General features: G+C 40.2%; 1 protein-coding gene across 1 annotated transcript in view; it reads right to left on the bottom strand.

Annotated features, from left to right (window-relative positions):
- Positions 1 to 12403, bottom strand: part of suclg2 (succinate-CoA ligase GDP-forming subunit beta) — a 101062-nt gene that overhangs the window by 46350 nt on the left and 42309 nt on the right. The window contains exons 3-8 of the mRNA XM_008280126.1: positions 11869 to 11968; positions 10720 to 10810; positions 8864 to 9016; positions 7139 to 7228; positions 5179 to 5275; positions 490 to 651 (exon numbers count right to left, since the gene is read on the bottom strand). Coding sequence (XP_008278348.1) covers positions 490 to 651; positions 5179 to 5275; positions 7139 to 7228; positions 8864 to 9016; positions 10720 to 10810; positions 11869 to 11968 — 693 coding nt within the window. The remainder of the gene's footprint in view (positions 1 to 489; positions 652 to 5178; positions 5276 to 7138; positions 7229 to 8863; positions 9017 to 10719; positions 10811 to 11868; positions 11969 to 12403) is intronic.

The following is a 12403-nucleotide window of genomic DNA, read 5'->3' on the forward strand; positions in this document are numbered from 1 at the left end:
TTACTTTAAGAGAGTCTGGGAGCTGGGGATGCAGAATGGGGTGTGTGCCTGTGCATGAAGGGGGGAGTAGTGTTAACAGACATCTAATGTGTTTATGAGGCTATGGGGTGAGAAGCGAGAGCACCTGTTTGTGCTGCTGTACACTGTAAAAGCTTTGATTTATGACAAGAGAGGGGGCCTTTAATGAGAATGCTAACAATCTGGCTCACTGGAGACTTTCTGGGCGGATTATAGCTAATTAGAACGCATTGGTTACGGCAGCAGTCCTTCTGGAGTCCTCAGAAAGCTGCTTGTAATGTGGACTGGAGGACAGCCCGGGCTGCCTTTAGTTTGGCTAAGTTTTAACTGTGTCAGAGCTTTTCACTTACGCGACTTGAGAGACGCGTTAAAGCCATATGCCAGCAGGGGGGTTCGCCTATGGGATAATTTTTAGTTGCTGTATGTGTGCGCAGGTGTACGACTTCTGTCACAGGGCGTCGCATCCGTTACCAAAGCAGGCAATGTTTCCGTCCAGTCCGATATATTTGAGGTCCCACTTGGCTGCCTCCGTCTCCGTGGGGTCGCTCTCAGTCATGTCGTCCATGGCAAACACAGCTTTCTGACGGAACTCCGCGTTGTCGTCAAAGTTGATCTTGGCGTCAAAGCAAACCACTGGGGGTAAAGATGTGGACAAATGGGAAGATGACAAACACAGAGTCAGGAATAAAGATGGCAGCAGCGCAAGCACAAAAATGAAGGGAAAGGGGAAGATGGCAGACGGGGGGGGGGAGGGAAGAAATAGAGGAGTGCAGACATAAAAAAAAAATAGACAGCTAATTATCATTTCTTAAAGCTGAAATTAATGAACTGAAGAGTGTCCCCTCGGCCTACTGGTCTTAATTATTTCAGAGGTTGGCTCACTGAGGTGTGTGTTTTTGACACTGCCTCTGAGGGAAAGGCTATTATAGTAAATGGACATTTTCTTTCTACTTCAAAGAGAATGAATTTCAAAGACACCACATTCATGAAGCTACCTGGAAAAATAGCTGGCACACTTTTTTTTTTCTCTTTTCTTCTTCTCCTACAAATTAGCCCAAAGGCTTACACATAAATAGTGACTGCTCCTTAAAGGAACATTTCAACATTTAGAGTAAATACATTTATCTGCTTTCTTGGTGAGACTTAAATTAGACGACCGGCTCCACTGTCATGTCTGTGCAGTAAACAAGTCGCATAAAATCAGGCAACCTGGGTGACTTTGAAAGCAAAAGTAATAAAAATCAGCTTAACAGTAGCTCCTCATTATCGTTCTGCTATAAAGGAAGAAAAAAAACACTCTTGCCTGATTGCATGTATTTAAATTAATCGCAATCATATTTGGTGGTGTTAAAAGGAGGACAGCATTCCTGCAAAATAGTGACGGGGGAATTGCTGTTGGAACATTTGCACGCAGGGAGGCGATTATTATTTATTTATAGGCTTTCAGAACTGTGTTGCATTGTGACCATGACAATAAAGTATTGAATTGAATTGAACTGAAAAAAAAGAACTGTCCTTACAATGCCTAATGTTGCTCAACATATTTCATTCTATTATTGTAATTATTCTTATTGGTTTTAGCGTTAATATTATTATATTTTTTATTTTTTATTCTCTAAAGACCTAAGTTACCTTTTTCCTTTTTTGTCTTGTTAAAGATGGAGGCTTGTTATCAGCCTGTTTGGGCTTTTGTGCCTCTTCCTGCACTGTATCACCAGTTTTCTTATTACTTTTATGTCATGTATATTTAAAATGTGCAAATTAAATCGTGAAATTCATCAATTTAGAAAACGGTAACACGCAGAAAGTGAAAGAGGAGAAAGAAGTGGCACAAAATGTTCGGCCAATGACAGATCTTGAGTGAGTCAGGCTACTTTAAAGGTCATCAACACATTTATTCCATTGATTTATTTAAAAGTAATGTTAAAAAAAAACTACATTTACAGAAGCTGATGGGCCAAATTATTTCACCATCAGCCTCACTGATATCACGAGGATGCCAGGCTACCCTTAGCACAGCGCCGTCTTTGTGTTTATGTCCAGTTTTTTGACTAAGCTGTTTGTGCTGACTTCATATTTATCATACAGACATCAGAGTGATATCAGTCATCATTTAACATCATTCTATTAAATGTCTCTGCAAGAAAGAAAATAAAACTACACAAAGCATCAAACTGAGTAAACCTTACACCCTCAAAACACAACTGTTAGGCTTTCTAAAGAACTTACAGTAATATCCATTAAACCTTCTGCATTACCCTTCTTAATAAACAGCACATGTGTAAACATGACAAAATGCTTTATGGCAAACACAAACGTAAACAAGACACATACATGCAAACAGAAAACATGCAGCACGCAGACTCTCCTGGGACTGAATAGTAGACGCACTGTGTCCCCCAGGTAAAGCAGCTCTCCCACGACACAGCTCCTTTTGTTTTTGTTTTGACACATCTATTATTGCAGCCTATCTACAAAATGAATTCAGCTATTACCAAACGAGACCAACAAAAAAAAAAAATACAAATACAAATTTTCTACCCTTGAGAAATTTTCCTTTCTGATACGCGTCTGTTGAATGCCTGCCGGAAAATAGCTGTGCTCCCTTGCGACGTGTGAACAAATCGAAGTAAAGAATGAGCTGATGTTAATGTGAAGCCTGTCTGCAAAGCCTGCTTCAATCACAGGCACTGCTTCTTCCTGCTGTTAGGAAAGGAAACTCATACCTCTCGGTATAAATCCACCGTTTGAAAGGAGTCATTTTCTTCATTAATATTCATAAGAAATCATGGAATAACAAACTTATCTTGTCAATGCTTGATAAAGCATACTTTGAACACAAATCTGTTTTTGAGGAGACTAAATAACATCAAAGAAGTGATGCATCTTCAGCGTCGTTGTAATACGTCTCAGCAGGACACATCACAGTCAATCTGTGTTCGGCGTCACAGACAAGACAATCACTCGTATTTCTTTGGGAGAAAAACAAAGTTCAGCACGAGTTCAGCGAAAGCGGCGTCGCGAGGGCTGAAATACTGCTTTGCGTCGATGTATAAGGCCTTTTTCATCTGAATGATGAGCACCTGAAATGTTAGCCTGCTAACCTTCACTTGTGTCATGTTGTGCAAATTTATGGTGCTCCGCGACAACAGGGAGACTTAAACTCACCTGTATCTCTGTTTTTCTTTGTGAATTTAAGTGCTTTCTTCCAACAGGGAACACTTAAGACAGGGAACGCACATACAAAGGCTATAGAACCTGTGCTTTAAACCTTGAGCCTTTCATTTAAACCTGTACCCGTGACTTTGATAAATAATGATTGAAATCACTATCTACCCTATCGCTTACTATACAGATTGAGCTACTCTCTGGGACTTTCTATTAAAGTTAGACATGACAGCTGGACTGAAATGGACTTTTGTTGTACCTCAAAAAGGATCTCTGCAGATATTACTTACAATCACTGCTTTAAAAAAAACACACATTTTACCACCAAGTATAATAGAAATCCATGAATATTTTTCTAACTCCTTTGGCACGGTTTCCATCGACAGGCAACAGAAAGAAAAAAAAAACATTTCTCGGATTGTTTTTTATTACAACTTGACACTTGAGAAAGGCCAACTGCTAATTTACAGCTCAATTAGCCTAACATTAGTACCACTATTTCACACAGCCTTAGCAGCATAACAAAGGTCTGAATTCAGACTTGTTTCACAATTTATATTTGAAGTACAAAGACTTGACTGACAATAGAGACATTATTTACTGCTCTACTGCACAATAAATTTATTCTGAATCTAATGATTGAACATTCGTTTCAATAGACTGAATATCTAATGGGTTAGGCTGCACAACACAATGAATTGAGGATGGTAATATCTTAACCTTTTAATTTGTTCGAATCTCCCTTTCATCCTTTCACAGACAACTTTTCCAGGCTGGTGTACATTAATACACCAACTCAGCCCATTCTTAGTTATTGGGAACATGATAGATTTACTACTAGACAATTCCAGAAAACTGTTGCTGTAGGACACAGCGAGGTAAGTGAACAGCATGATAAATCTAACAATTACTGATGTTTGAACAGGCCTTCAGGGGGGAAAGTACTAGACATTTTCTAGACTCTCAGATATAAAGTTATTAGCCTGGCTTTGGGTTTTATGAGCTCAAAATTTAAACAGCCCCTCTAATGAAAATCAAGCTTTTTACCTTGTTAACATGTCCATATGCTGTTTTTTTTTTTAATATGCCGGAAGACATCATGAGTGAAGTAAGTTGTCACAGCCGTGGCTATTGACTGGCTTCAGATTTCCAGGGTTTCATATGTAGCACACCTAAGAAACCAATCCTTTCAACTTGCACGTTGGTTAAGCAAGAAGAGATTATTTTAATAGAAAAAAAACAACTTCTAAATATATAATTTTGGTACGTAGAGATTAGTTTTTAAGGGCCTGGAGAGGGATTTGACGATTTTGCTCCAGAAGAGGTCAGCTATCCCCAAAAATGCGTTCTTAAAATGGAAATCTAAAACATCATAATGACTTTTACGGTTTGATATACAGTATGTATAATTGAATTCAAAACATTTTAGGGGTCTGCCAACACTCTACATTAAGCTGACAGGCTATTTTTTATTTTACATATTCACCGAGCAGCTCTGAGTGGTTACTCCTCGCCAACAGTGGAGGATGTGTCTGAAGCTGCTGCTGTAATTTGTAATTCCTCATTACTTGTTAATGTTGGACTATACGCCTTTAGTTAATCATCAACAGCTACGGAACATCAACAAACATCTACATGCTGTGAATATGGAAAGCTTTGCTCCCTGAAGCCATTTGGATTTTGATCCAGACAAAGTCATGCTGACAAGGAGCTGATGTCAGTGTGGTGCAATTACAGTACAGTTCGTGTTCTTAAATGCATTCAGACCCGAGGAGATGGTGTGCCTATATCTCACAGCGAGTAATTAATAGATCGGTTCAATTTTCATGCTGAAATGTGGAATTCTGTGTTTAACATATATTCAACAAGCTTTAGGATCTATTCATACCAGGAAAATACAAATGCAGAGACATGCACAAACACACGAGGCGGAGATTGGTCCATGCAAACACACACGCACACGAGACAAGCACTTTCTATCATACAAGGTACCTTGTCCTTCGGGAGTCTCTCCGAGAGGATTGACTTCGACTTGAGTGGCGTCGACTTTCAGGAACAGATCATAGAGCCTCTTAATCTGATCTGCTGCCTGCGAGGTCCACAGAGGACAGTAATTACCTGATGGTTCGGCTCTGAGCTGTCGGCCCCGCCAAGGCCACTCAGCCTCCCACACAAGCTACATAAAACATGGCAAATCACCTTCAACATCACGCTGTCTGAGCTTGTTTTGCATGAGTACGTATGTCTATATATAAAGGAAAACATTTCATTTCGTTTTCAAAACACGCAACAACAAGCAAAAAAAAAAAAAGATTGAAACATATACAAGAATGTGTTTATCCAATGCTACTTTGCATATAACACACTTTTCATTACATTGCACATGGTTGTAGCATCCATGCATACATATTTTGTCTGTTATTGTGTCTTGTCACAAAGGATTGGTATTTACAAACAGTATGTGGGCTAAAAACTAACAGGGAACAATCTGTGAACGCAGCAGCTGTGAAATGTCACAAGATTTAAATCATCACATTAAATCATCGTCATCAAAAATCGTCACTTTAAACAGAATTTCAATTCATATCTCTGTGGCTTTAAGTAACAAAGGTAGCTTGACACTAAACTGTTCACATGCACTCCACAAATCTTACCCCTTCTTCCGTCACACACAAAAAAAATATAGGCATGCACACAGCATTGCATCTGCACAAAGCTCTTTTCATCACGCAGCTCATTCAAGACATTTAAGGTATTTTAGAAGAGCTGTAATTATTGCTGAATTAAACAATCTGGCAGCTGACTCACAGCAACCAAGGAAAAGGGTACAACAATGCAGACACTTAACCAATCATTTTCTGCTTCTCCCATTGCCTCTGTAAAAATCAATGTTCTTTCAGTATCGTGCCAAAATAAAGGGATCACACACACAATGGGATGCAACCAAAGCTCAAACATCTTCAAGTAGAGTACGTCTCACAGAGGCAAATTCATTTGGCTGATTTACACCAAATCCAAAAGGCTTTGAAATGAACTCATGTACACGCAGTGGGGCTGGGTGATGGAGCTAAAAAGTTAATCACAATACATTTTTTTTTATTGCAGTCGATATTGTGAATTATAAATTAGATATAATTACTCATTTTAAATAAGAACAGAAAGAAAAGGTTTATTTTGAATTGAACCGCTTTACTTTGAATCACTTCAGCCAATTTGGCAACAAGGTAGCAAACAGGTGATAACTTTAATGTTAACATGACAGTTAAAAAACACACACAGAGAAATACATTTGACATATGTGCTGATAATAGTGCAGAGGAATTAACTCACCTTTTTACACATTTAATAGAGAAAGCAAGTAGAATCTTTGAAGCACTCAGAGGGTAACCAGGGTAAAGTTTGCAATAATAATAAAACTAGCCAAATTCTATCGCACTACATTCTTACTATATTGAGGAAGTGTCTCTTGCATGTCACTATCATTGTGTCTCCAAGGCCTGAATGTGAACTTTGGCTGCTTCTGTGCTTCTCTTCTATGGCCTTTCATAGCAAATGCTGCCTATATATGATTTCTAATATTAGGGGTGAACAAGAAAAAAAAAAGTTTCATTGTCCTGCTTTCCCACTGAGATGAATTTTGTTGCTTACTGCAAGATTCACTCACAAAATCAATGTGTGCATGTTCTATCAAAAAGTGGTATCATTAGTGATGTCAGTCTCCTCAGACTGGCACAGTGCTGCGCGTCACTGCCAGAAATGACAATCGACCACCTGGCAAGTAAGCCTAGTGTAATGATACTTCACAACCTGCCTCTGGAAAACTAATAATAGCCAAAGTACAGTGTGTCTGTGAATGAGCACGCGTCTGTCTGCCTATATGCGCGCTAGAAGAAGTAGATCTCTCAGCCTCCTCTTTGCATTGTGACTTTAAAGCCTTCAGTGCGCCCATTACCTGTCTCTGCAGAGGTCCTTTGAAACCCAAATTAGCTGCCATGCGAAGTGCCTGGTCGTCTCGCACACCTTCAAATATATCTATAACTTCCTGTAAGAGTCAAAGAGAGAGGACGACAAACACATGACGACAGGAAGTGAGCGAGAAAAGGAGGCTCAAACGCTGATATGACAATAACTGATGTTCGTATGAACCCGCGTCGTAATTAAGTTCTGGCAGGCTGCCAGGAATGGAGAAAAAGAAGAGGTTGGACTGAAATGAGGGATTTATGATCATTAGACCTCTGCATCTTCAACTTTCAGGAAGTTTTCTTATAACATTGTTCATAGGATTTCAGGGTGCTATAGACGCATTCTGTAGAAACCATAGACGCTATATAAAGACGTCCAACATGACAGCTCCTCAGAAGTGGAGCCAAAATTTCTTGATTGTCTGCTGGTTACAGTATGGGTCATAAACTCCACTCCCTTCCTCAAATCAGTGTACACATCAAGTATTTTCTGCCATATGTCAGTTTCTGTCATATTAAATGCTTCTCATCACCTTGATGTACGTTCAAAAGTTTATTTTTCTGACAAGTTTATTTTTGATCAACTATTTGATGCTATAAAAAGGACGTACACTGTCGTGATTGAGAGCTGCTCTGAATAAAGCAGCAACAGAGGCAGCAGTGGACTTCTGTTTAGGAAGTGTACATAAGAACATTAAAGGACTGTTCCGCTGCTGAACAGCGTGAATAATCATCAAACCACAAAATGAGTTATTCTGCAGTAAACGAGACTGGGGGATCTGTTTCGGTAAATGTGTGTTTTAAAGGCTAACTTAAAGGACCAGTGAGGGGGTTATATTAGAAGAAATTGAAAATATTATTTATAATAACAGTTTTACGAGTGTAGTCACCTGTAACTATAAATTGTGTTTTCGGTTGCAAATGATGTAACCAAGACATCACTTTTGCACAGTGGGAAGAAGTGGTGACACATCATACATCTTTATTTACAATTTACTGTAGAAACTAGGTCTAGAACATAGCAATTATAATAGAACATGTAAAAAAGTGCTCTTTGATTTGTGCTTTATGTTTAATACTTAATCTTCAGTGGAAATAAACATGTAAATCTTTGCTGGATCTTTTATATCTGTAGACTTGCAAAAAGGCATCGTATGACAATATGAGGCGGACATCTTTAATGCTCTAAGTATACATCTGTTAACAACGGCAAGGAAATGCTGCCATGTAGCTGTAAACGGAATCTAATTAACTGCATTATACAATAGAGAAATCTTCTTCGTGTCTGTGTATTTGTACATGACAAGCTCCAGTGTGTTGCTGTACGTGTGCACTGTGCGTCTGCTATGTGCATGCAAGCAGGACAGCAGTTATACCTGAATTATCAGAGAACGCAAACAGAGCATAGCTTCCATCTGTATACTTCAATAGGCAACTGCTAAAAATGTCTGTCAATTATAAATTAAGATCTTTGACAAAAAAAGACGGTGAAGTGGCCTTTTCTCTTTGGTCCTTGAAGATATCTCAAGAGGAACGTTCTTGAAGCGTTTTCAGCGCTAAGAGATTACCGTGACCTGGATTACTGAGATTCTACACAGAGATGGTAGAAAAGACCAACCAATTTTATAAGACATCACTTTTTTTTTCCCCTTTTTTAAATCATTCCTGCTCTTGTTAATCTTTAAATACTTTAGTGATGAGCTTAAATGGTATACCTTAAAGATGAGTTCTGGGGTGCTGGCCGCTACCTCCTCGATGTCCATACCTCCCTGGGGGCTTCCTACCATGACGGGACCATTACAGGAGCGGTCCATTAGGATGGCAAAATAGGTCTCCCTGGTAATGTCCAGGGCCTCAGCAACCATCACCTGGACATGGCACAGCAGGAGAAAGATGGGCTGGTTGGAGGAACGTGGCTTTACGACACCTACATGACTTCATGGTTACACAGACTTAATGTTGTCTAGGCCAAAAAGCTCCTTTTGTTATCCTTGTCATTTCCAAGTATTTAGCAAACGTCTGCAAGTTTTACCCTTTTTTACATTTGAATGCATCTTTAAAGTCACCAGGTTGAGCACACAAGCAAAAAGCCAGGGTCCATGGATGAGCAGAATCTATGAGGAACAGCTCTAAGGAAACCTCATGTGCTATGAATAAAATGAAGGGACAAACAAAGAGCACAAAGAGGAAGCAAGCGAGAGAGGCTCATTTGGAAATGAAAAAAGGAAACACTTTTGTGGTGGTTAATGGGCTGCAGGTTTTCTGAATGGGCTGTTTGTTTGAACACGCACAGCCCTTATGTTCTGCTTCCACCCTATTGCCCAGTAAATGAGGATGGATAGCCTTCTCTATGCTCTGTGTTAACAGACAGCCCCCCGGTCTTCTTGTCCAAATGTTGTTCTCCCCAGTCACTCAAACATTCTCTTAAGTTCCCCGTTGTTTGACTTGTAGCCAGTTTCTTCTCTCAAACTAACCATATTCCATTCACACAGTCTTGTCCTTCCTTTTCCCTGTTAAACCCACTTTTGTCTCCTGCAGTCATTGTCTTCCTCAACTACCTTCTACACCGCCCATCACATCCTTCTGTCTTCTTCCCTCCATCAGTGCCATGACAGCAAATCCATGTAGATGCACAAGTGTTGCCCCTTTCCTGTGGTGTTCCCTGCTCTGTGGGGCAGTATTATAGGTTGAGGGTTTGTGTGAGCTCCATTGGCAGCTTGACAGCTAAGCTCTGGCTGTCATCTGAAACACCAGGCTCTCACCGCACTGTTACTTTACTCGATCCTTCAGGTCAGTCAAAGGCTGATCTTGCCAGGTCTGATTTCTGCGCCATAGGCGATGTTCTTGGTAAGACAATTACTGCAGATGTCCAATTGGAGGTCATGCCTCTTCTCACTCACATCTAAGTCAAGTTTTGTCCAGTTTATTTTGCTGTTTGTTTGCCTTACCCCCCCGCTTGCCTTTGAGACACGAAGTTAATTCTGAGCTTGTCTGAGCGTCTTTTGCCGTAGGTGCTTTCTAAAAAAAATGACAAGTGTGACACTCATTTGATTCCATCTAAACTCTGCAGTAGGAGCAGGAGCAGGAGTTGGATGGAAGTGGGGGGTAGCAGAGGTAAACAGAGCTGAGGAGAGACAAAGAAGAAGGAAGCAGGACCCACACACAAAACCGAGAAGGCTTCATCACCTGGAAACATCTGTTTGAGGAAGAACTGCATGCAGCATGCGAGCAGAGAAAATGATATTCCTGCTTGTTAGTGGCACATAGAAACAGTTGTTTACCAAACACTTTAAATTCACAGTGGACCTGGTTCAATTTATGCAATGAGCCATAACACCAGCCAGCACAAGCCACAAGTAAACAACAGTGGACAGCTACTATTTAAACCTAGTAACAGAAAAAAAAAAATAAAAAAAACAGAAAGCCAGATTTCCTTCACAGACATTAATTTCACAGAACTGCATTGCTGGACTCAAAATGCATTAAAATGAGGTCAGAAATGAAGAAGAAAAAAAAAAAAACATGAAGAAAGTGTGTATTTTTCTTTTCCTTAGCCTGTGCAGTGGCTTACCGTTTTCACTTTTACTCCATCTTTGGGTGTCTGCTTGGTAGTAAGATTGAAACCCAGCATCTTATTGGCCAGTTCACCAACCACCGCAGGGCTGAAGGGGTGAGGTTAGAAGTCAAACAATGATTTGGTTTTTTTTTTAACATCGGGTCTTTATTATTAAGAAAAATCACTGTAAAACATACACTTACAATATGAAAGGCGGGACAGGCAGGTTGATCTACAGATGAATAACTGTTTTTTTTTCACATCTCAGTAGCTTTGTTCAGTTGAAGAGAAATATGCCTCAGCACTTTCAGAGCATTAAAGTAACATATTCTGACAAAGCACACATCGCTGTGAATGAACCTCTACTTATTCTCTCTATTTAAAAGCAGCCCACAAGCTTGGGCTGTTTCTGTAAGCCTGCTCTGGTTTTGTAAGTGAATACAAATGAAGCTAGGGGTTGTACTCATCCTTTGATAGATGAGAGGAAGGTGAACTGTGCACTCATGTCACTGTCTGGGGACGATGAACTTCAGCGTATCTCACTTTAAAAAAGTTTCGGGCCGTTCCAAACCCTGAAGTAGGGTGATGGTGATACATGTCTGGGACAATTGTCATAAATCACCTTTTTGCCTTTAAGGCGGCAGTAAGTGGTAGGTACCTTTACTAAAAAGACAGCACTTTTTTTAGTTCATGGAAACATTGTGTAGGGAAACGCAGTTCCTGAGCAAAGAAAAGCTCTTTCAAGTTGTTGTTTGGCTTTCTGAAAAATGCAGAAGATTTCAGAGTAAGCCTTCATTGGAGGAATAAATCCATCACACTTTGTAACTGTGAGCTAGAACAAAATGAAACCTTGGCAGTGGCATAAAACCCAATCAACCTGGGAGAGGGAAAACTCAGTATGGGGTGCAGGGTGCTTTAGCCGAGCTTAAAATCCCTTTTTTCAACATTTAATTGAGGGTAGTTGTTCAAAAACGAGACGCTGTACGAAAGAAAAACGTTTATTTGCAGCACAAGTAATTCTGACTGTGTCTTTGTGCCTAGGGAGCATCTTCAGAGAGCTCTTTGAGCCTCCTCACCGTAAAAGCTGCTGTCGTTGGAGAAAATAACATGAATCTGTCTCCTACAGTAACTCACAGTGTGAAATGCACATAGGGGCATACTTACTCCTTAGTTAAGTGCACTCCACCTTTAAGGCCACTGTCGAACATACCCTTGCCTCTGCCACCGGCCAGGATCTGAGCTTTCAGCACGATCTCCTTGGCATCTGACAGAGTGAGACAGATAGAAAGACAGATGACACAGGGAGACAAAAGGAGGGAAAGAAAGACAGAGAAAGTTAGACAGAGCACTTAAATTATAGGGCCCTTGAGTCTGCTGCTTATTTGTCCATGCGATTGAAGGAAGGAGGGAAGAGGAAAACAAAAGGGTGAGTGCGATGTGTGAAAAGAATTAGAATTAAGTAGGAACAGAAAGACTTCTGAGTCAAGCTGCCATCCGCATGGAAAAGTCCTATGACTACTAATTACAATGTAGCACAGGAACTGCTGTACATACATTGAAATGGCTGTAAAAGATCTCTTAAACAGGACTAAAGTCTACAGCCATGCCAGCAACTGGGTGAGGGTGCACAGCTGGGACTTGGGTTAATGTTAATCCTGCATGCTAACAAGCTCACAGCAACAACACTGACTGACACTAA

The sequence above is a fragment of the Stegastes partitus genome, unplaced genomic scaffold (assembly GCF_000690725.1).
Source record: "Stegastes partitus isolate 25-593 unplaced genomic scaffold, Stegastes_partitus-1.0.2 Scaffold182, whole genome shotgun sequence".
In the NCBI taxonomy this organism is placed as follows: domain Eukaryota; kingdom Metazoa; phylum Chordata; class Actinopteri; family Pomacentridae; genus Stegastes; species Stegastes partitus.